This window comes from Scyliorhinus torazame, chromosome 16 (genome assembly GCF_047496885.1).
Source record: "Scyliorhinus torazame isolate Kashiwa2021f chromosome 16, sScyTor2.1, whole genome shotgun sequence".
Taxonomy (NCBI): domain Eukaryota; kingdom Metazoa; phylum Chordata; class Chondrichthyes; order Carcharhiniformes; family Scyliorhinidae; genus Scyliorhinus; species Scyliorhinus torazame.
In genome coordinates this window covers 100644775-100668691 of record NC_092722.1, presented here as the reverse complement: position 1 = coordinate 100668691, position 23917 = coordinate 100644775, and the positions used below count along the sequence as shown (strand labels likewise).

The 23917-nt window shown below is 49.8% G+C and overlaps 1 protein-coding gene across 1 annotated transcript in view; it reads right to left on the bottom strand.

Annotated features, from left to right (window-relative positions):
* The window catches only part of LOC140392282 (broad substrate specificity ATP-binding cassette transporter ABCG2-like), a 336441-nt gene that overhangs the window by 44553 nt on the left and 267971 nt on the right, over window positions 1–23917 (bottom strand). The window contains exons 10-11 of the mRNA XM_072477599.1: window positions 10816–10940; window positions 4691–4845 (exon numbers count right to left, since the gene is read on the bottom strand). Of these exons, the coding sequence (XP_072333700.1) occupies window positions 4691–4845; window positions 10816–10940 (280 nt within the window). The remainder of the gene's footprint in view (window positions 1–4690; window positions 4846–10815; window positions 10941–23917) is intronic.

Here is a 23917-nt window from a genome sequence, read left to right as displayed (position 1 = left end):
AGGAGAGTCAGGGGGCAGAGTTGAATATGGTAGCCATCACAAAGGAGAAAGTGCTAGAGAAACTAAGAGGTCTAAAAATTGATAAATCTCCAGGCCCAGATGGGCTACAACCTAGAGTTCTAAAGGAGATAGCTGAAGAAATAGTGGAGGCGTTAGTTATGATCTTTCAAAAGTCACTAGAGTCAGGGTAAGTCCCAGAGGATTGGAAAATCGCTGTTATAACCCCCCTGTTCAAGAAGGGTACAAGGAAAAAGATGGAAAATTATAGGCCAATTAGCCTAACCTCGGTTGTTGGCAAGATTCTAGAATCCATTGTTAAGGATGAGATTTCTAAATTCTTGGAAGTGCAGGGTCGGATTAGGACAAGTCAGCATGGATTTAGTAAGGGGAGGTCGTGCCTGACAAACCTGTTAGAGTTCTTTAAAGAGATAACAAATAGGCTAGACCAAGGAGAGCCAATGGATGTTATCTATCTTGACTTCCAAAAGGCCTTTGATAAGGTGCCTCACGGGAGACTGCTGAGTAAAATAAGGGCCCATGGTATTCGAGGCAAGATACTAACATGGATTGATGATTGGTTGTCAGGCAGAAGGCAGAGAGTTGGGATAAAAGGTTCTTTTTTGGAATGGCAACCGGTGACGAGTGGTGTCCCGCAGGGTTCAGTGTTGGGGCCACAGCTGTTCTCTTTATATATTAACGATCTAGATGATGGGACTGGGGGCATTCTGGCTAAGTTTGCCGATGATACAAAGATAGGTGGAGGGGCAGGTAGTATGGAGGAGGTGGGGAGTCTGCAGAAAGATTTAGACAGTTTAGGAGAGTGGTCCAAGAAATGGCTGATGAAATTCAACGTGGGCAAGTGCGAGTTCTTGCACTTTGGAAAAAAGAATAGAGGCATGGACTATTTTGTAAACGGTGACAAAATTCATAATGCTGAAGTGCAAAGGGACTTGGGAGTCCTAGTCCAGGATTCTCGAAAGGTAAACTTGCAGGTTGAATCCGTAATTAAGAAAGCAAATGCAATGTTGTCATTCATCTCAAGAGGCTTGGAATATAAATGCAGGGATGTACTTCTGAAGCTTTATAAAGCATTAGTTAGGCCCCATTTAGAATACTGTGAGCAATTTTGGGCCCCACACCTCAGGACGGACATACTGGCACTGGAGCGGGTCCAGCGGAGATTCACACGGATGATCCCAGGAATGGTAGGCCTAACATACGATGAACGTCTGAGGATCCTGGGATTATATTCATTGGAGTTTAGGAGGTTGAGGGGAGATCTAATAGACTCCCTGCTTTGATAAAACAGTCCACTCTGTAGAGTAAACAGTCGATCAGCATGTGATGGTTTCCCTTTACAATCCCAGTTCATTCCTCTCCCCTAAATTTTCAGGATCCTACTCCATTTCGGACAAAGTGAGCCCTCTGTGTACAAGATAACATTAGCCAATGGTAAAACTGGTTGGTTCCACATCAACCAGCTCAAAGTCTATGGAACCCAATGTAGCCACTCCCACCACATCTCCCTGGCAATAGCAGACGATTCCACCACGCCCATCGACAACGTCTTCCAACCCTCCCCCAGCCATGACAGCACGTCCACGCCCACAGACCCAACCTTGTCTCCGCCCACAGGTACAGACTTCAACCTTGATCTTGACTCCGACGACAGCGACAGCCTCCCCGAATTGATTGCTATCTCTGACCACTGGTAGGATCTTTCTGCCCCCAGTCACCCCAGGCCCCGGAACCATGACAAGGATATCTTTGCCCCCCTATATGCCCTTCCACAGCAACTGACACAGCCACCGCCCGGCAACAGTAACTTGTCCTTCACTGCCACCGCCCCGACGGCTCACGAGAAACGAACCCCTCTTTGGCACCGCAACAACTCTTATAGACTGGTAAGACCTGACGATTCGGATTCCACGACGGCCATGGCACAAAATGGCAGACACGAGTCTGGCAACCGGGAGATGGTGACGATTCCGAGTCTGACTCCCGTTACGGTAACCCTTTTACAACGCTTTTCGATACAGAACCCTGAGGTGTCTAGATGATGAGAAAAAGGAACCGCATGAGATTTACGGTGTCCTATTTACTGATGGAGCCTGCCCGCCTTCTTTCCATCTTTCTTTTTTATTGCTACATGATTTTAATTAATGTTGGCCTGACACCCAATTTCTTGATACAGTCATAGTTACTCTTCCGACGCCATTTACTGACCAATGGCCGTTAAAGGAACAATTGTTGGATCTCACACGTGTTACAAATTCTTTACGATCGTTTCGGTCACCCAGGTAGTGGAGCAATGGCACTGATCACCACCGTACCCGGGAATCCCACCCATTCTTGCCCTGCTGCAGCCCACACGCACCTCATGTTCCCGTCACTTTGAGTACTCCGGAATGGTTCTTTACACCTTTCGCTGTCTTTGGCAGGTCTTAGTTTTCTCTTCTCTGCTCTTATTGTGGTTTAAAGAATGCCCTTTGCCACAGTCTGTACACTCATCCCTTTACCTTCTGCGACCCTCTGGTCGTTCAGCACCTGCTATTTACATGTTTGACACACTTGGTTGCCACATATATGCTGCTATACGCGAACTACTTCTGGACCCTGGGACGAAGAAACTTTATAAAACCAGCCGCCCTAAAATTCAGCTGGTTAAGATAAGCCTCAACCTCCCATGGTTGTGATTTAAGAAAGACTGGTCGAAGAAATTGTCCAACCACTCCAAGCATCGACCACAAACTCCTAGAGTCTCTGTACTTTAAAAATTGGCATTTCAGGTCTCTCCAAAATGGTATTTCAAAAACAAAATGAGGGAGTCACACATGGTGACAATTCTAACGGGTAATTGAAGTTAAGGAGAGAAAGACAAACAAAGCGAGATGTTAACCAATGATAATAACAGATATTATGCATGCACCCTCAGGAATATACGAAGAACAAAGAACAGAAGACAAGATGAAGACAGGACTGATGACCTCCATTGTGATCATCGCTGGAATCCTACAACTGCATGCGTTACAAGCGTCCGTAACCCACACCACACCAGCCCCGAACATGACCACACATGATACCCCTAGCCCGGACACCACACCACATAGAGATAGACACTGATACCCCTACTTGGTGCGAAAACATTGTTAAATGGTATTCCCTTTCATATACAGTAGAGGCCCTTCTGGTGATAGCGATAATCTGCAGTGTCATCCAGACACTTAGACTCCGCAAATGGCGAAAAAGAGCCTGCGGCTCCCCGATATATAAACTCCCAGCCCCCTTCTTCGGAATTCACCTAACCCAACAAACAATGTAACCACCGCTAAAAATAAAGATTGTACACCTCTGTAACGTTGATAAGTTAAGTAGAAATGTGATGCTGCCGTTGGTTTAAACTTTTGTATTGTACAAAAGTTTCTTTTTATATTTGCCAGCAGCATGAGAGTAGCTTAGATTGTGATAGTTAGATATTCCCTTGTGCAAATAAGTTCAACGTGTAATCGTTGAATGTGTAATAGTTGAATTCCTTAGAGATTATGAATGTATGATGTGTTAATAAAACTTAGGTAAATGCTCCAAAACACAGGACAGAGTAGCGTAGAACCTGTCCTTGACCAAGGGTAACCGGCACACCAAGGACGGATGAGGATCAACAGTGTGATCCACCACGCTTCACGTTCAGGATCAAGAGGACGGGGTGTAGCCATCTCAGATGGCCACCTGCAAAGACCATGGGAATTATGGCCAACCCAGGATACAGACACACTCAGAGCTTGTGTTTATATTTGCAACCCAGATAGCTAGACGCGATCAAAACCCCTGCTCGTTTGCATTCTAATGGCCCATTTTCCCAGAACAAAAGGACTGTACTCAGGTAACCGATACAGGTGCAGACTAACTGGCACCATTCCCTTTGCTAAGAAAGTCCAAACAGCCAATGTCAATGACTGCTCAGGACACACCCAGCCATCAAGGCAGCCGCCCCTTTACTAGCCAAAATCGAAGGCAGTGATCGAAGCCTGTCGAATTATTGGGTCCAAAGCTAAGGACCACCCCAAAGAGCGCGAAATCCCAGAGGGATAAAAAGACACAGCCATGTGTTCGGTCTCTCTTGGCCCCGGCCTACGCCCAAAACCAAGTGTAGCATTACGACCAGAAGACAAGTTCAAGACCAACGATCGCTACCAGATGGATGAGCCCAGCAGAAACGAAGCAACTTATTCTACCCAGCCACGAAAGATCCGAACAAAGGCTTGTTCATCTGCAAAGAGCCGGTTGCCCTGAAGTTAAGTATAGTTTATTGTAGTTGTTAGGTGTAGTTTAACTTGTAGTGTTTTATGTTGCATGTCGAAGTAATCCTTGTGTGTAAATAAACTATATTTGAACTTGAACTGACTAACTGGTTGTTTGGTCTTTGATTGATATCTGGTAAAGCCTTGTGGTGGTATCATACCTGGCGACTCTGAAAAGCAATATTATCATTAACAACTGCCAAATCTAGTTAATTTGGCAACATTATTGGTGACGCTGGTGGGATAGTATTCCACTCATTAAAAAGAGCAACATTATTGGCGTCTCCGGTGCCGATTGGCAACAGTGGAAGCCACAACAGTGAGAGTACACAAAGAAAATTATCTACCAATGAGTAAGTAATGCCTTCAAGTCATAAAGCATCAGTATTTACCATTGCAAAAACAAAAATGCCATTGATTATCATGCCTGCAGTCGCCATATTGTCCAATCCAGCACCAATGGCCATGGCCAGGGATGTAGCAGAATATGATGTCAGTAACAGAATAAGCATGAAGAAGAAGAAATTGGCAAGAATCCTTTGATAACCTGAAGAAAGAAAAAAATGAGTTGGTAGGCAATTAAGTTCACGTTTTTCTCATTTCCCTTGTTTTCATTTTGTTTTGTATATTCTGCACAAGAAATTTGACTCTTTGAGAAACCAAAGTGAAAGACTCAGGTCCATAGTACAGAACATCATCAAGCTGTAAAAGAGATAAAAATTAGGGAAATTAATCTGAGAGTAGTGAATTATGGACATCAATTGTTACATAATAATTGATTATTCAGGTTTTTTTTTTAATTATTCATTACAGGGGATATTAATAGCATGACATTTATACAGGAGATTTTAAAACTTAATGATTTTGATATCACTTTGTATGGACCACTGAGGTAGGCTTAAAGGTTTCCAACACAAAACAGGAACAGGGCCAGATTTTCTTGTCCCAAGATTAAATTGCATTGCGTGACCTAAACCCAGGATTCCCATTTCCGTTCCCAACCCTGGCAATTTTAATTGGTGCCGGAAAGGGAGCAGCTTTCAAGCCCTCAATCAGCTGTCATGACATTGCTGGTATAATTGCAGAAGAGGACATGTCAGACCTTCTACAATTTTCATGGAGTTGGGCCAGTTTTGGAAGGCAATTCACACCAGCAGTGGGATATAGGGCGCGATTCTCTGGAAAAATTCTGAAGTGTTTTAGCGAGTGGGAATTGCCGCGAGTTTCCCGGCACTCGGCCCAGCGAGGCCGGCAACGCTATTCAACGTTAATTGGTCCACTTAATGAGGCCTCACAAGCTTCTCGCTGCACATAAAGGCTCGCCAGCTGATTCGCCAGCACCGCGCACGCCAACCCCCTACTAACAAGGTCGAGCAGCACTTAAGTTGCACTTGCTTGGCCAACCCCAGCCAGCTCGCAACAATGGAGGAGACCACGATTCAGGGACACTGACCTAGGGAGGCTCATAGATGCCATGGAGGCCAGGAGTGATGTCCTGTTCCCTTGAGGGTCCCGGAGGGTTGGCCATAGGGCAGCCAGTGCTGCCTGGGATGAGGTGCTCCGGCTGTGAGCGCCAGGAGTGTGACCAGGAGGACTGGCCTCCAGTGCTGTAAAAAGGTCAATGACCTACACCGGGCAGCACGAGTGAGTAGACACCAACACCCCCCCGGGACCTGTCCACCCCCACGGGAGCATCCACCCACCAACTCCACATACGACTCCCAACCCTCCTTCCAGCATCCCCCCCCACTCAATCACATCCCGCAAACGCTCCCTTCACAATGCCCCCCTCCCACCACTGTGAACCACGTGTATGGCTAACAATGCCCTCTTTGTGTCTCCTCAGGAAAAGCTCTCCCATAATCGCTGAGAGAGTGCCCAGACTGGTGGTGGTGTGCCAGATCTAAGAATCGAGGAGCGTGCCATGGAAATGACCGAGGACAGAACGGTCACCCATGCGGTAGCTGGCAGACGCCGCAGAGGTGAGAACCAGGGGGACCTGTCAAACGTGAGTTGTTAATGCTTTACTAACTGACCCATCCCTCCCACTGACGACATGTCCATTCCCCCAAAGGTCCTCCAGCCAATGGCGCCAGCCCATTCCGGACGGCACCCTCTCCAGCCTCCCAGGAGACCACCTTGGAGGAGAGCTCCGAGAATACTACCGTAATCGCCATTACACAGCTATCACTCTCACTCCACTCTCCACCAGCGCAGATACACACACCTTGGTGGGAAATGGTAGTGGTCAGGCTTCGGAGGCACCATCAATAGCATGACATTTATACAGGAGATTTTAAAACTTAATGATTTTGATATCACTTTGTATGGACCACTGAGGTAGGCTTAAAGGTTTCCAACACAAAACAGGAACAGGGCCAGATTTTCTTGTCCCAAGATTAAATTGCATTGCGTGACCTAAACCCAGGATTCCCATTTCCGTTCCCAACCCTGGCAATTTTAATTGGTGCCGGAAAGTCGTGACATTCAGAGGGAGTTGTCAGCGTCACTCCAGCAGATCCATAGCCGCTTAGAGGAGTCCCAGAGGCTACGGGCGCAGGAGATGACGCCGGTAATGCGTGGCACCGAAGCCAACACTGCTAGGGTGGCGAAGCAGTGGAGAGACTGGTGCATGTCGTTGGCACCATTAGTGAAGGTGTCCAAAGCATCGCACAGTCGATGACGGCCATGGCTGAGGGTCTCAACAGAATGTCCACCTCGATGGGGGGTGTCACCCAGTATCAGGTTGAGCTTGATGAAGTTCTATGGGACATGTCCCGCTCTCAGATGGGAATGGCCGAGATGCTGCGAAGCTTGTCTCAGTCGCAGGTGGGCATTGCCGAGGTGCTGCAAAGCATGTCCCAGTCACTAAAGAGCATCGCAGAGCCAGATGATTCTGGGGCAGCCGTGGCTCGAACCAGCTGCCCCTCAGTCCCATGGTGAACTCCAGGAGGATGGGGTGCTGGATGCCAAACCGGACCTCATGGAGTGGCAATGGTGGCCACTTGCTCCCCTAGTTCCACCCCTCTGATGAGGCCACGTCTCACAGTCAGCACACGGGACAGGGCCGCCAACAGTAGCACCGGGGCCCTCCAGCCTCAGAGCTCCCAAAGGACACCTGTTAGGAGCATCGAAGGCCACGGGACTAGATAAGCAACTGGATGCTTCCACCTCTGATGTGCATCCTGGGGAAACACCTATACAGGCTAGGAAGGCCAAGCACATCAAGGATCACTGAGGGCACCAGGGGGAGGGGGTAACAGGTTAGGTAACGGGTGTATGGGGGGGTGGTTTGGAGGGTGGACGACACTATTGGGAGAGTGGGGAATTGTAATATACATTGAACACCCTTATGACGCCTGTCACTTTCCTCCGCAATGCGGGCTGACTTCCAGGCATCTCCGCTGCTCGTGGCACCCACCCACCCTCTGGTCGTGGACATGTTCCCAGAACTGTGTCCTATCCCCTCGGTGTTCTGATGCTGGCTGCTGCATATGTGGTGTTGTCGTGATTGGGACGATAGGCAATGACTCCCACACGCTACAAGTCCTGCCTTCCCACTGGAATCCACTTGGGTTGTGTGAAGTGCTCACTAAACCATGATTGCCTATTAGCAATAGCTTTCAGCCGCAAGGCCAGAGGCCTCGGCAGAGGTTAAGGGTGGTTGGTGGGGCAGACGGGCAGGGACAAGAGTTGTCTCAGAATAGTTACACACGATCCAGGGGTTGGCGTAGTGGTGCCGTGAGCGGTTCTCCCTTCCCCACCACCCCAGCGCCTCCCCCCACCCTAGCATAATAGCCCACCACTGCGGATGGTCCCCCACCACCAGCCAAGGGTCACTCAACCCCCGCCGAGCACAGAGGCAACAAACCCAGCACTCCCGGGCTTTTTGCCTGTGACTAAAGATGGCTACGCACCTCCTCGGCTTCCCACAGAAGCTCTTCTACCAGATTCACGTTTTTCAAAAGGAGTACTAATCGCGCCAGTTGCTGGGGAGGCCGCCGAATGACGGGAGGTCGTGGATATGGGGTGGCTCCGGTTAATTGTATGGAAATAGGGTTTAAGTGGTGATCATTTTTCGTGACGTTACGTCAAGATCCTCATTTCACCTATGGAAGCGGGCCGGTTGCATTGCAAACCGTGGTTCTCGCTTTTGGCCTCTCCCGCTATTCGCCGGCCTCGTTTCGCTTGAGCGAGAGCTAATGAGGTTGGAGAATCGCGCCCATGGTGAAACCATGGTTTGGCGTTGGGAACGACATGAAAGGTGAGTTCAAAAGATACTGAATCTTCACATCTCCTAATGAAATACTTATCATATCTTACACGTTCTTAACAAAGTGGGTGATGATAGGGTTTTATTTTGCAGTGGTTAGCACTGCTTCCTCACAGCACCAGTGATCCGGGATCGGTTGCAGCCTTGGGTAACTGTGGAGTTTGCATGTTCTACTCATGTATGCGTAGGTTTCTTCCCACAGCCCAAAGAGTGCAGGTTAGGTGGATTGGCCATGATCAATGCGCAGGGTTACGGGGATAGGGTGGGGGAGCGGGCCTAGGTAGAGTGCTCTTTCGGAGGGCTGGTACAGACTCAATGGGTCAAATGGTTTCCTTCTGAATGGTAGGGAGTCTATGGAGTAAGTGACCATTCAGTAATGTGGTTGCCAGATTGTCACTTCTGACAAGATGTTAAAGCAATGAACAGCATTGCGAAAATGGGAAAGTCTTCAGATGCATTGGCGTACATTAATCACAGGATAAGTTGCTATTCTGCATTAAACAATAATGAAATGTGGATTTTATTGTGTGATACATCTCCATTGTTTCCACATTTTCCTTGAGTTCATCTCACCCATTTTTTTATTTGTTTCAAAGCTTTGGCAGTTGACTGAGCTTTCACTATCCTTGAACTTTAGCTCAGCCATATGTTTGGATGTTTCAAAGCTTTGAAGACGGCTGAGCTTTTGGCTATCACCAAAGGCTTGAATGTAGTCAGAAGGGAGGAGTAGCATTGTAGCATTGGATACTGGATGAGTAGGGAGCGGCCAAGGGGGAATGGAAGGATGGGGAGAGTTTGGTGGGGTGAGGGGGCTTTGGAAGGCTATTGGGGAGTGCGTGTGAGGCTGTGGAGCCTCATAATCAACTCCAGAACTAATAATTACTCATGGATTATTTTCTTGGACAATGAGACTCAGGATAACATCCAGATATTAGGTAATCAAGTCATCTTTGGGATACATGGACAATGTTTTTTTTTTAAATGCCCCTGTGGTTGGAGAATGGAGATCACATGATAAGTCAACCCTTTGTGTGTTTTAAACATATTTTCTCAACATAACTGAGGACAAGGAACTCAGGGGGAAGACCTAAGTGCGGTCCCTTCTGCCTCCTTTTTTCTCCAACCCATCTGGTCAGGTTAAGCCTTATTTGCTGACTCAGCTTATTCTGCAATACTCTGCTACAGACAGAGGGCACGATTCAGCAGACTATATCCGCTGAATGGCGTGTTTAGCGGGGTGTTTCTCGGCAGCAGCTGCGGCATTTGTCGTTTTTTTGGCCCCGGGGAGATTCTCTCCTCCGAGGCCGCACTTAAGAGTGATTTCTTGCTGGCGAGCTTGAAGGCTGTCCCGATTCGACCACTCCTTTTCAGGTTCTCCCCCAACCCCCGCCCCTCCCCCACATGTTTTTGACACCACCTCTCACAACCTTGGGGAGACCTCCCCCCCCCCGCCCCCAAACCAGTAAGGCCCTTCGGGTCTGATCCCTGGCAGTTTCAACCTGGCATCTGGTCACCCTGTCATTGCCCGTCTGACAGCCTGGCAGTGCTCCTGCCAGTCTGGCAATGCCACCCAAGCACCCTGAGAATGCTAGGAGGGCACTGCCAGGATGTCAGGCTGGCAGTGCCAAAATGTCTAGGTGCCAGAGAGAGAGGCAGGGTTAGGGAGGATACGGCTGGGTGGGCAGGACAGTGGGGCGAGGTGGGCAGGACAGTGGGGCTAGGTGGGGTGCTCTTTCGTAGGGTCAGTGCAGACTCGATGGGCTGAATGGCTTCCTTCTGCACTGTAAGGATTCTATGAGATTAAACCACTTCCAGGATAGAATCAAGTTGCATGGTTGGGAAACCTGAAAGTAATATATTGATGCAGTTAAAAATCCACTGACAAAAATATTCTAATTACTTCCAAGTTTCTCGCATTTCTTGATCCCTCTACATGCTTCCAGCACACCACAAAGTTAAAAAACAGCCTGAAAGTTCACTTGATGCACACATAGATTTAACAGTCAGATGCACATACCATTCCCAGTTCCTACAATTAATGACAAGAAAAGTGGATGCATCAAATTGTTCTGACCTCTATGTGAGTCTCTGATTGATACTTAATTCATACAAGGCCCGTTACCAGGAGTGAACATCACTGAACATACTCCTGTATTCAGATTTGGAAAAACATCACTGCACAGCAGATGATAATTTTACCTGCATGCTAACTACTTAAAAGTCACTTGTATATTTTATATTTACCAACCATCCAATAAGTTATGCATGAAAATACAATGGCAGGCAGAGTTCGTATGGGTAATAGATCCCCTATTATTGTTGCTAAGAAGTATGCTGAAATCCTGTAATATCCACTGATGTATTCATGACTAGGAAATGAAAGAATTCTATTAGTAAAATAAAAAAACTATTATTTAATGAGATTGTGAAGTCTATCATTTCTTTTACCATTAATTATTAATCATGTGTCCTAAAGCTAATTAATCATGTGCCCTAAATGGTTAACATACCTGGTTCACTATTGAAAATTATCTTTGTATAACCTTTAGTGACTGCACTTGTTCAATGTTTTGTCCGAATCGGTGCTCTCAATACACTTGCACCAATTTACAGAAACAAGGGGCGAAATTCTCCCCAAACGGCACGATGTCCGCCGACTGGGACCCAAAACGGCACCAATCAGACGGGCATCGCGTCGCCCCAAAGGTGCGGAATGCTCCGCATCTTTGGGGGCCGAGCCCCAACATTGAGGGGCTAGGCCGGCGCCGGAGGGATTTCCGCCCCGCCAGCTGGCAGAAACGGCGTTTGTTGCCCTGCCAGCTGGCGCGGAAATGTCATGTCGGGGCGACGCATGCGCGGGAGCGTCAGCGGCCGCTGACAGTTTCCCGCGCATGCGCAGTGGAGGGAGTCTCCTCCGCCTCCGCCGTGGTGGAGACCATGGTGGAGGCAGAAGGGAAAGAGTGCCCCCACGGCACAGGCCCGCCCGCGGATCGGTGGGCCCCGATCGCGGGCCAGGCCACTGTGGGGGCACCCCCCGGGGCCAGATCGCCCTGCGCCCCCCCCAGGACCCCGGAGCCCGCCCACGCCGCCTGGTCCCGCCGGTAAATGCCTACTTTAATTTACGCCGGCGGGACAGGCAATTTCTCGGCGGGACTTCGGCCCATCCGGGCCGGAGAATCGAGCGGGGGGGGCCCGCCAACCGGCGCGGCCAGATTCCCGCCCCCGCCGAATATCGGTACCGGAGACTTCGGCAACCGGCGGGGGTGGGATTCACGGCGCCCAACGGCCCGCTGGGGGGTCGGAGAATGACGCCCAAGGAGTCATTATATGAATTACAGAAATATGCAGTTTCAATCTTTACTGCATAGACTGGCCATGAACAGAAAGAGCCAAATTCAAGAACATGAAGAATATCTTTATCATCTGTGGCCTGCTGCTGAACAAAGAATTAACCATCCCATTTACAGAATGGAAAGGTGGCAGGATATTTTTTAAAATTCATTCAATGGAAGTGGGCATGGCTGGTTAGATCAACACTTATTGCCCATCCCTAATTACCCTTGAGAAGGTGGTGAACCAACTTCTTGAAACACTGCAGTCCATGTGGTATAGGTACACCCACAGTGTTGTTAGGGAGGGAGTTCCAGGATTTTGACACAGTGATGGTAAAGTGAGGGCCGATATATTTCCCAGTCAGGATGGTGAGTAACTTGGAGGGGATCTTGCAGGTGGTGGTGTTCCCAGGTATCTGCCCTTGTCCTCTAAGTGGTAGGGGTCATGGGTTTGGAAGGTGCTGTCGAAGAAGCCTAGGTGAGTTGTTGCAGTGCAGCTTGTACACATTGCTGCCACTGTGTTTTAGTGGTGGAGGAAGTGAATGTTGAGGGTGATGCAATGGGGTGCAATCAAGCAGGATATGTTGTCCTAGATGGTGTCAAGCTTCTTGAGTGCTGTTGGAGCTACGCTCATGCAGACAAATGGCAAGTATTCCATCAAACCCCTGACTTACGCCTTGTAGAGGGTGGACTAGATTTGGGAAGTTAGAAGGTCAGTTACTTGTCACAAAATCCCCACTCTCTGACCTGATGTTGTAGCCACAGTATTGAAACAGTCCAGTTCAGTTTCTGGTCAATGGTAATTCCCAGCATTTTGACAGTGGGGGATTCAGAGATAGTTCTGACCTTATTGTGGAATGAAGGTTATTGATGAAGCCGCTGAAGATGTTTGGGCCGAGGACACAAGGACATGAAGAACTCTTGCAGTGATCCTTTCAGAGGAGCAGGTTGTTTTGTCTAGTCATACCGAAAGTCGATGTGTCCCGCACAATCTATTTAAAGCCTGACCTGGAAGTGTGAAAAATCACGCAAGATGATGTCGGGCATGCTTCCCATGTCATAGAACATACAGTGCAGAAGGAGGCCATTTGGCCCATCGAGTCTGCAACGACCCACTTAAGCCCTCACTTCCCCCCCTATCCTCATGACCCAATAACACCTCCTAACCTTTTTGGGCACTAAGGGCAATTTATCATGACCAATCCACCTAACCTGCGCGTCTTTGGACTGTGGGAGGAAACCGGAGCACCCGGAGGAAACCCTTGCATGACACCAATGTCATGGTACCTTTACATTTCGATTGGCAGGCACACACGCAAGCCAACAATCAAGAGGCCAAGTTACACAGAGGGTAGTGGGTGCCTGGAACTCGCTGCCGGAGGAGGTGGTGGAAGCAGGGACGATAGTGACATTTAAGGGGCATCTTGACAAATACATGAATAGGATGGGAATAGAGGGATACGGACCCAGGAAGTGTAGACGATTGTAGTTTAGTCGAGCAGCATGGTCGGCACGGGCTTGGAGGGCCGAAGGGCCTGTTCCTGTGCTGTACGTTTCTTTGTTCTTTGTTCTTAACTTAATTAAACAGCAATGATTGGGATTTTACTTTGCCTGTCTGCCTTTACGGTTGGCGGCAGGCAGATTGGCAATTTCGCCTTTCCGTTTAAGCTGCAACCTCGATCTAGGATGCGGTGGAAGGTCGGGGCTCAAATTAAATTAACAAATGTATATGGGAGCTGAGGTCTGGGTAGGATTGTGCTGCCTAGACACTTGTGGCATAGTTCTAACATTGATATCAATTTTTCACCGGTCAGCAGCTTCATGAGACACCTCTGCAGGAGCTGACCCTCTGAGGGAGCACATTGGTAGCGACAGATCACATGCTCTCTCTTCTCAGTGCCCGCTCTCTTCCCACTCTCCTGGGCAGCGCTCAGCCTTGCACAGAGCACGTTTCATGCTGGATGGCCATTGATTGGCCAGCCAGAATAAAATTGCGCTCTGGAGCTGACTGCGGACGGAAAGCATTTCACGTCCGCTTCTGGGCTGCTGAGTGCACATGCCTGGGGGTGACAAATTGAGGCCGTAAAGTTATGTGTTTTGAGTTAGGAATTTTGTTGCCACTTTTACTCAGCTTTGCTCAAACTGTTGCTTCGAAACAGGATGTGTCACATATTCTATTCCTTTAGAGGCTCAAGTACATGAAAATGAAAATCGCTTATTGTCATAAGTAGGCTTCAAATGAAGTTACTGTGAAAAGCCCCTTGTCGCCACATTCCGGCGCCTGTTCGGGGCCGGGACATTATCAGTCAAGTACTCTTCAACAGTCAGATAAGGGATGGACAGGGATGGACTCCTCTCGCCAGAGTTTGGATTGGATTGGAGTGAATTGAATTTGTTTATGGTCACGTGTACTGAGGTACAGTGAAAAAGTATCTTTCTGCGTGCAGCTCAAACAGATCATTTAGTCCATGAAGAATAAACAACGTAATAAGACAACACTTGCACACAATGTAAATACATAGACACAGGCATCAGGTGAAGCATACCAGAGTGTAGTATCAGTCAGATCAGTCCATAGAGGGTTGTTTAGGAGTCTGGTAACAGCGGGGAAAGAGCTGTTTTTGAATCTATTCTTGTGAGTTCTCAAACTTATGTGTCTCCTGCCTGATGGGAGAAGTTGGAACAGTGAGTGAGCCAGGTGGGAGGGGTCTTTGATTATGCTGCCCGCTTTCCCGAGGCAGCGGGAGTTAAACCTGGGGCTGAAATTTTGCCATGAGGCAGGAAACAGGAGCTGAGTTTGTTATCAGGTTAGAAACTTTATCTAGTAGTAAACTGATTAATTTAAGATTTTCGTATGAGTAGGGCCTTAAGTGGAAAGGAGATAATTTCCACAGGAGGTGCATCAGATGAAGTGTGGGACTCATTCAGCCATGATTGAATGGTGGAGCAGACTCGATGGGCCAAGTGGCCTAATTCGGCTCCTATGTCTTATGTCTTATTTTAACAGCAGTCATCATTATGGATGTGTGGTAAACCACTGTATTGTATTGTATTGTTGTATTGTTACATGCCTGGGCTAGTCCCTGCTGGCTCTGAACCACTGTTGTATATAATATGTGTATTGTGGTAAACTGCCACTGTATTAGATGTAATGTGGTAAACCACTGCCTGCTGGTTCCACCTCCCCTCGGGCTCGGTATAAAGGTGGCTAGTCTCCGCCGCTGCCTCAGTTCGGGATCCGAGGCCAGGAGACTTTCTGTTTAGTTTCTTAAAGCCTTAGTTACGTTCACTACTCGTTTTGTGTTCATTGATGGCACATCAATTTAATAAACTAAACATCGAAGGTGAATTCATCGCTCAAGCCTGATCGCCTGGAACTGGACCCACAGGCAGCCGATGCCACTGCAACATTCGAGCACTGGCTAAGTTGCTTCGAAGCGTACCTCGGATCCTCCACCGAAGACTTCACCGACCTCCAAAAGAAGCAGATCCTCAATGCACGGGTGAGCCCGCAAGGTTTTCTTCTCATCAGGGACACCCCCTCGTATACGGAGGTGATAATACTGCTAAAGGGACAATATGTAAAGTCTGTAAACGAGGTGTATGCTAGTTGTATGAAGGTGCTTCTTGCCACAAAACGACAACGCCCTGGGGAATCACTAGCAGAATTCTTGCGTGCCTTGCGGGTACTAAGCCGGAACTGTGATTGCCAGGCGATATCGGCTACCCAACACGCGGAGCTGTTGATCAGGGACGCCTATGTCACAGGTATGAAATCGAACTACATCCGCCAGCAATTGCTAGAAGGGGGTACACTCGGCCTCCCAGAGACAGTGCAGCTCTCAAACTCGCTGGAGGTGGCCTTCCAGAACATGGAGGCCTACACCTCCGACCACACGGCACCCTCGTGGACCTTGTGGGCGCCGCCATCATCTGACTTGAGTGCGGCACAAACCTGTGCCACACAGCAACCCACCAACGCCGGAAGGCCAAAGTGCTACTTTTGCAGCCAGGGTAAGCATCCCAGACAACGCTGCCCTGCATGGAATGCGACTTGCAACGGGTGTGGGAGGAAGTGCCACTTTGCGAAAGCCTGCCAGGCCCGACCTCTCCCAAAAACACCTAGGCCCAGCAGCGCTGCCTGCTGCCTGTCGGGGCCCCCCCCAGCTGCAGTGCCACCCGCCATGTGCGACACGTGAGCGCCGCCATCTTTGATTTCGCCCGCCACGTGCGACCCATGGGGGCCGCCATCTTTGACGCCACCTTGCACTCCACCCGCCACACGCGACCCATGAGGGCCGCCATCTTTGACGCCACCTCCGATGCCACTCGCCACGTGCGAACCATGGCGCCGCCATCTTAGGACCACTCCACAGCCTCCCGGGAGTCCTGCTCACCTGGTCGTACGGTGGCCGCCGCTACCTCCGACCAGCCTACCCATCACCTTCCGAAGCTCGCCTACATCACGCTCGACCAGTCTCGGCCTCATCGCCCCACAAAATCTACGATGACCGTCTGGCTCAACGGGCACTAGACGGCCTGTCTTTTCGACTCCGGGAGCACAGACGGCTTCATACACCCGAATACAGTAAGGCGCTGCTCCCTCCCAATTTTACCCGCGACCCAGAAAATCTCCCTGGCTTCCGGATCACATTCAGTAGAAATCCGGGGGTACTGTGTCGCAACCCTTACTGTACTAGACGTGGCGTACACTAACTTTAAACTCTACGTCCTTCCCCATCTCTGTGCTGCCCTATTACTGGGGCTGGACTTCCAGTGCCACCTCCAAAGCCTTACTTTAAAGTTCGGTGGACCCCTGCACCCCCCTCACCGTCTGTCGCCTCGCGACCTTTAAGGTCACCCCCAGCCTCGCTCTTCGCTAACCCCGTTGCTACTAGGAGCAGACGATACAGTGCCCAGGACAGGGCCTTTATCAGGTCAGAGGTCCAGCAACTCCTACGAGAAGGGATCATTGAGGCTAGTACCAGCCCCTGGAGAGCCCAAGTGGTGGTCGTCAAGACTGGGGAGAAGCACCGGATGGTCATCGACTACAGTCAGACGATCAACCAGTACACGCAGCTCGATGAGTATCCCCTCCCCCACATATCTGACATGGTCAACCTGATTGCGCAGTATCGAGTCTTCTCCACAGTTGACTGAAGTCCGCGTACCGCCAGCTCCCGATCCGCCCGGCGGACCGCCAATACACTGCCTTCGAGGCAGATGGCCGCCTCTACCACTTCCTCAGGGTTCCCTTCAGCGTCACCAATGGGGTCTCGGTCTTTCAACGAGAAATGGACTGAATGGTTGACCAGTACGAGCTGCGGGCCACGTTCCCGTACTTAGATAATGTCACCATCTGCGGCCATGACCAGCAGGATCATGACGAAAACCTCCGGCACTTCCTCCACACCGCTAAACTCCTGAACCTCACCTATAATAAGGAAAAATGCATTTTCCGCACAACCCGCCTAGCCATCCTTGGCTACGTTGTGGAAAACGGAGTCCTAGGGCCCGATCCCGACCGCATGCGCCCCCTCCTGGAACTCACCCTCCCCCACTGCCCCAAGGCCATAAAGAGATGTCTGGGATTCTTCTCTTACTATGCCCAGTGGGTCCCCAATTATGCGGATAAGGCCCGTCCACTTATTAAATCCTCCAATTTTCCCCTGACGGCTGAGGCCCGCCTGGCCTTCAACCGCATCAAGGCATATATTGCCAAAGCGCGATGCACGCTGTGGACGAGTCCATTCCGTTCCAGGTGGAGAGCGATGCATCGAACTTTGCTCTGGCCGCTACCCTCATTCAGGCGGGCAGGCCCGTGGCTTTCTTCTCCCGTACCCTCTATGCCTCCGAAATTCAACACTCCTCCATCGAAAAGGAAGCCCAAGCCATTGTAGAAGCTGTGCGACATTGGAGGCATTACCTGGCTGGCAGGCGATTCACTCTCCTCACTGACCAACGATCGGTTGCCTTCATGTTTAACAATACACAACGGGGCAAAATCAAGAACGACAAGATTCTGAGGTGGAGGATCGAGCTCTCCACCTACAGCTACGATATCTTGTATCGACCTGGGAAGCTCAATGAGCCCCCAGATGCCCTATCCCGCGATATATGTGCCAGTGCACAAGTAGGCTGACTCCGGGCCCTCCAAAATGACCTCTGTCACCCGGGGGGGTCACCCATTTTTTTCACGTTATCAAGGCTCGTAACCTGCCTTACTGCATCGAGGAGGTCAGGACCGTGACCAGGGACTGCCAGGTCTGCGCGGAGTGCAAACCGCACTTTTATCGGCCAGACAGAGCGCACCTGGTAAAGGCCTCTTGCCCCTTTGAGCGCCTCAGCATCGATTTCAAAGGGCCCATCCCCTCCACTGACCGTAACGTGTACTTCCTCAACATGTTGACGAATACTCAAGATTCCCCTTTGCCATCCCATGCCCTGACATGACCTCTGCCACCGTCATCAAGGCCCTGCACAGTCTTTTCACCTTGTTCGGGTTCCCCACCAACATCCATAACGATCGGGGTTTCTCCTTCATGAGCGACGAGTTGCGTCAGTTCCTGCTCAGCAAGGGCATCGCCTCCAGCAGGACGACCAGCTACAACACCCGGGGCAACGGACAGGTGGAGAGGAAGAACGCGACAGTCTGGAAGGCCGTCCTCCTGGCCCTACTGTCTAGACGTCTCCCACTGGCAGGAGGTCCTCTCCGATGCGCTCCACTCCATCCGGTCGCTCCTGTGCACTGCCACCATTGAGACCTCTCACAAACGTATGTTTACCTTCCCCAGGAAGTCCACCTCTGGGGTCTCGCTCCCGTCCTGGCTGACAGTCCCAGGGCCCTCCTCCTCCGGAAGCATGCGTGGAGCCATAAATCAGATCATCTTGTCGAGAAGGTCATGCTCCTCCATGCCAATCCACAATATGCCTACGTGGCACATCATGACGGGCGACAGGACACAGTCTCCCTCCGGGATATGGCAGCTGCAGGTTCCCCAGCGACCATCACCACCACCCCCGATCCTACACGTCTCCCTCCACCACTATCCAGCTACTTCAAGATCTGGCACCTGCAGGTCCACCAGCGGCCATCACCACCACCCCCGCCCACACACCGCCCCCTCCCTCCACCGACTCAACTATTGGGTGAAGAAGAGGACAACACGCTCCCGGACGCGCAGGTCTCGACACCGTTGCCCACACCACAGCCGGGACTGAGGCGATCACGGCGGAAGGTCAAGGCCCCGACAGACTTGATCTTTAAGTCCACTTCACCCCCGCTGGACTCTTTTTTGAACAGGGAGTGAATGTGGTAAACCACTGTGTGGTAGTCACCACTAACTGTATTAGATGTATATTAGATGTAGTATGGTAAGATTCCTGTACTAGAGGTACATGGGTAAATCCCTGCCTGTTGGCTTCGCCAGGTCTGCGCGGAGTGCAAACCGCACTTCTACCGGCCAGATCGTGCCCACCTAGTGAAGGTCTCCCGCCCCTTTGAGCGCCTCAGCATGGACTTCAAAGGGCCCCTCCCCTCCACCGACCTTAGTCGGTGTACATAGGAGTACTTTCTGAACGTGGTTGACGAGTACTCCCGGTTTCCCTTCGCCATCCCTTGCCCTGATATGACTTCTGCCACAGTCATTAAAGCACTCCACAGCATCTTCACCCTGTTTGGTTTCCCCGCTTACGTCCACAGCGATCAGGGATCCTCCTTTATGAGCGATGAGCTGCGTCAGTTCCTGCTCAGCATGGACATTGCCTCGAGCAGGACGACCAGCTGCAACCCCCGGGGAAACGGGCAGGTGTAGAGGGAGAACGGGACGGTCTGGAAGGCCGTCCTGCTGGCCCTACGGTCTAAGAATCTCCCGGTCTCCCGCTGGCAGGATGTCCTCCCTGATGCGCTCCACTCCATCCGAATGCTCCTCTGCACTGTAACTAACGAAACCCCCCATGAACGTCTCTTTGCCTTCCCCAGGAAATCCACCTCTGGGGTCTCGCTCCCAACATGGCTGGCAGTTCCTGGACCCGTCCTCCTTCGCAAACAGGTGCGGACCCATAAGTCGGACCCGTTGGTCGAAAGAGTCCAACTACTGTACGCGAACCTGCAGTACGCCTACATGGCGCACCCCGACGGGCGCCAGGACACAGTCTCCCTCTGGGACCTGGCACCCGCTGGATCCCCACCCATGGCCCACCACCCGACACCCCCCCCCCTCCGGTTGCCCCTGCTTCACTCACCCTCCCCCCAGCACACCTCACCGCAGCCCCCGCCCCAGGAAGAGCCGTCGTCCCACTGGTTCCACTCGGGGGCAATGAAGACGGGGAAAACATGCTCCCGGAGTCACTGGTGACCAAGTCGGCGTCCGCATCACCACCAGGAATGAGGCGATCACAGCGGAGGATTAAGGCCCCGGCAGACTGAACTTGTAAATTTTTCCACCACCCCCACCGGACTCTTTATTTTAGCAGGGGGTGAATGTGGTAGTCACCACTAATTGTATTAGATGTATATTAGATGTAGTACGGTAAGACTCCTGTACTAGAGGTACATGGGTAAATCCCTGCCTGCTGGCTCCGCCCAATAGGCGGCGTATAAATGTGTGTGCTCGCCAGTGCTGCTCCCATTCTGGTAGCAGCTACAGCCCACACATCTTTGCTCAATAAAGCCTTGATTATTCACTACTCTTGTCTTTGTAGTAATTGATAGAGCGTCACACTGTATTGTACTGTTGTAGTGTTACATGCCTGGGCTTGTCCCTGCTGGCTCCGAACCACTGTAGTGTATATGTGTATTGTGGTAAACTGCCACAGTATTAGATGTAAAGTGGTAAACCACTGCCTGCTGGCTCCGCTTCCCCTCGGGCTCGGTATAAAGGTGGCTTGTCTCCGCCGCTGCCCAGTTTGGGATCCGAGGCCTGGAGGCTTTCTGTTTAGTTTATTAAAGCCTCAGTTACGTTCGCTACTCGTTTTGTGTTCATTGATGGCACATCAGGCTGCTTGTTGCCCTAAGGGAGAAATCTGCCTTTCACAGCATTGTAGGGAACCACTCAGTCACAAAAGAGCCACAGACCTGGCATTCTGGGCATGGTCGCCCCTCCCTTCATCAATTCCAATGTGGATCTAATGGTGGAGGCAGTGAGGAAGAGGAGGGAGGCCCTTTTTGCGAGCGTGGCAGAAAGAGGCCATATTGCTGTACAGCAGGGGCACCTCTCTGTTCAGCATTATTCTCCTATGCCTGTATGTTCACTTCTTCTCTAACCTCCTGCTCCAGCTCCTCCCCAGATAGGTTGTTGCATTCCATAGCCAGAAGCAAAGAATTTTAAGGCCAAAATGACTGACAGCTTCTGGCAGGACATGTCAACCAGTGCTGTGCGGTATGAGGTCCACTGCAATGAATGCATAGATGACTGACTGTGATATCTGCCTGGAGAGTTACAGTCTCCCAGCAACTCGTCTGTATTGGTAGATTCTGTGCCTCGGTTGGTATGGTGTCTGTAGTATTCCTGCCCACTTTCCTCTCCTGCATCCTGCTGCTCGCCATTCCCCTCATCCTGAGGAGGGAATTGCCCCTCATCATCGTGGGGCAACATCAGACAGTCATGCTCCCATTACCAGCGACAACTTTCCTTCTTAGTAGGTGACCACCCAATTGTCCTTGGCATCCTTGCTCCCTGCTCTTCTCCCCCTGCATTGCTCTTCTCCCCCTGCATTACCAGGAGGGTACTGACCTCATTCAAAGCCCAGCCACTGAATGCCCACTCTGCCTGCCACATACTCAGTATTGCCATGATATGCAGACATGCAGATAATGATATGCAGACAGACTGGCAGCTAATGAACACAGAGAACAGGACATGACCAATGAGCAGGTAGGACACTCAGGGGTGGTATCTCACTATAAAAGGTACGAGGCACTCACACTCCACCTCTTTCCACTGATGAACATCTACAGAGTGAGTCAGGGTGTATGTACAGTATTACACCTCCAGCACGTGGCTAAGAGCTAGTCTGGTTCAGTCAGACAGAGTAACCACACTTAGGTTAGCAGAGTCGAACTCACAGAGAACTGTGCTAACTTTGTTACTGGGTCAATAAATCAGATTGAACTAACTTCAAAGTCTGGAGTAGTTTTTGGTTAAAGCTGCATCCAGTTGCAGCCTGTGTTATCCCAGAGTACATAACACGTCAAATATCAAGTGCTAAGTCGCCCTTTGCACCATACCAGGCCGGGCCGAGGCCCTGGGGTAACCATGACTTGCTCCCCACTCTTTACCTGCACATTCAGCTATTCTGTTTCTGAATGTGCAAGCAACTTGTGTGTCCTGTCAGCAATTTCTACATTCAGCCTTCTCAAGCTCTGAAGGGGCTTTTAACAAGCTTTAGCTGGCCTCACTTAAGAAGAGAGCAGTTTTCCTAATCCCAACACCCTCCCTGCCCTGGTCAACAATGTCAGCATCAGAATCAGCGTTCTATAACTGATATGCCGCCAGGTGTTAGTACTTTTGAGATCTGCAAATTCAGCCCCCAATTCAGTATTTTGCAGCCAGCATCAAGACATTATTACATATTTGCTGATGAGTCTAAATATTATCCTCCACACTCCTTTATATTAAAATTCAGTATCCACTTCCTGACATGTGGACGCTCAGTGATTTCTCCTAAAGCAATTGAAAAAAAACGTAAACTGCTGACTGAAGATAATAAGAACAGTAGTATTTGTACCAGTTTATGTGATCACCATCTTAAAATGTCTTGAAGCTGGATCCTTTCAAACCACATCAGATGACCTACGCAAGATTAACCAAACAGCTTCTTACCACTGCATTAAGATTATTGTTGAATCCTCCAAAACAGCACACATGAAACAGCAGGTAGTGTAGTGATCTGTACATCTGTACATACATCTGCACAGACACCAGGGACTGCAGACAGATGTAACAGCCACAGTATCTCTAGAGGGCATCAGAGACCGGTATAAAGGGTCCAGCCCAAGGTAGGATCTGCCTCTTTCCGAAGCACAGGGCTAGTGAGCAGCAGCACACAGAGACAGCTCAGCATAGGCAGCTTACCTTAGCTTCACTGATCATACCTCTTGACTGTATTATATCTAGTTAAGCTCTGGAAACAGAACAAACCTACTGAATAAAGTATTTGTGTTAACTGGAAGTCTACAATCTTTATTCAGACTTAGAGAGTAACATATGATACCAGGAGTGATTTCAGAAAGTTAGCTGGACACCAGCAACAGAAGAAAAACTTAAACCGGATATTTGACTGTGGAAGACTTCACAGCAAATGGATCCTCGATGACTAACTGATTCGATGGAACTTGTTGGGACTCCGTGGCAGCTGGAAACAGCCAGTAATTTAAGTTATAACTGGAAAATGTTTGAACAGCTGTTCCAAACATTTATTACAGCTAATGATTTAAGCACTGCCTCTGATGCAACAAAAATAGCCATGTTACTCTCAACAGGAGGGCATGAAGCTAGAGAAATCTATAATTGCTTTAATTACTTAGAAGGTGAGGACAACACCAAATCTGAAGTTATACTCAAAAAATTTGCTGAATGCTGTAACAGTCCGTCTGGTGAGATGCTGGAAAGATTTAACTCTTGTCAGAGAAACGGAGGGCCCATCTCTGATTTTATTACAAATCTCAAGTTAATACCACAAGGCTGTGATTATGCTGATTTCAGAGACACTGTGATAATGCATCAATTAATTTCTGGATTAGTTGATAAAAATTTGAGGGAAGAACTTCCACAAAATAAGTGTCTAACTCTAGAAATCGCTATACAAAAATGCCTTGCTTATGAACAAAAACAAAATCAATACTTTGAGTCTCTACAAACACAGAATCATCAGTTAGAAAACAAAATCGGTAAAAATGGCACGGACACTCACCACGATGCGGAGGCAGGGTTGAATCGGAGGAAGACGGAGGTTCTGAGCGGTGGCCATCTTGAGAAGGGAGCCGCACATGCGCAGTTGCGAAAAGAGTACAC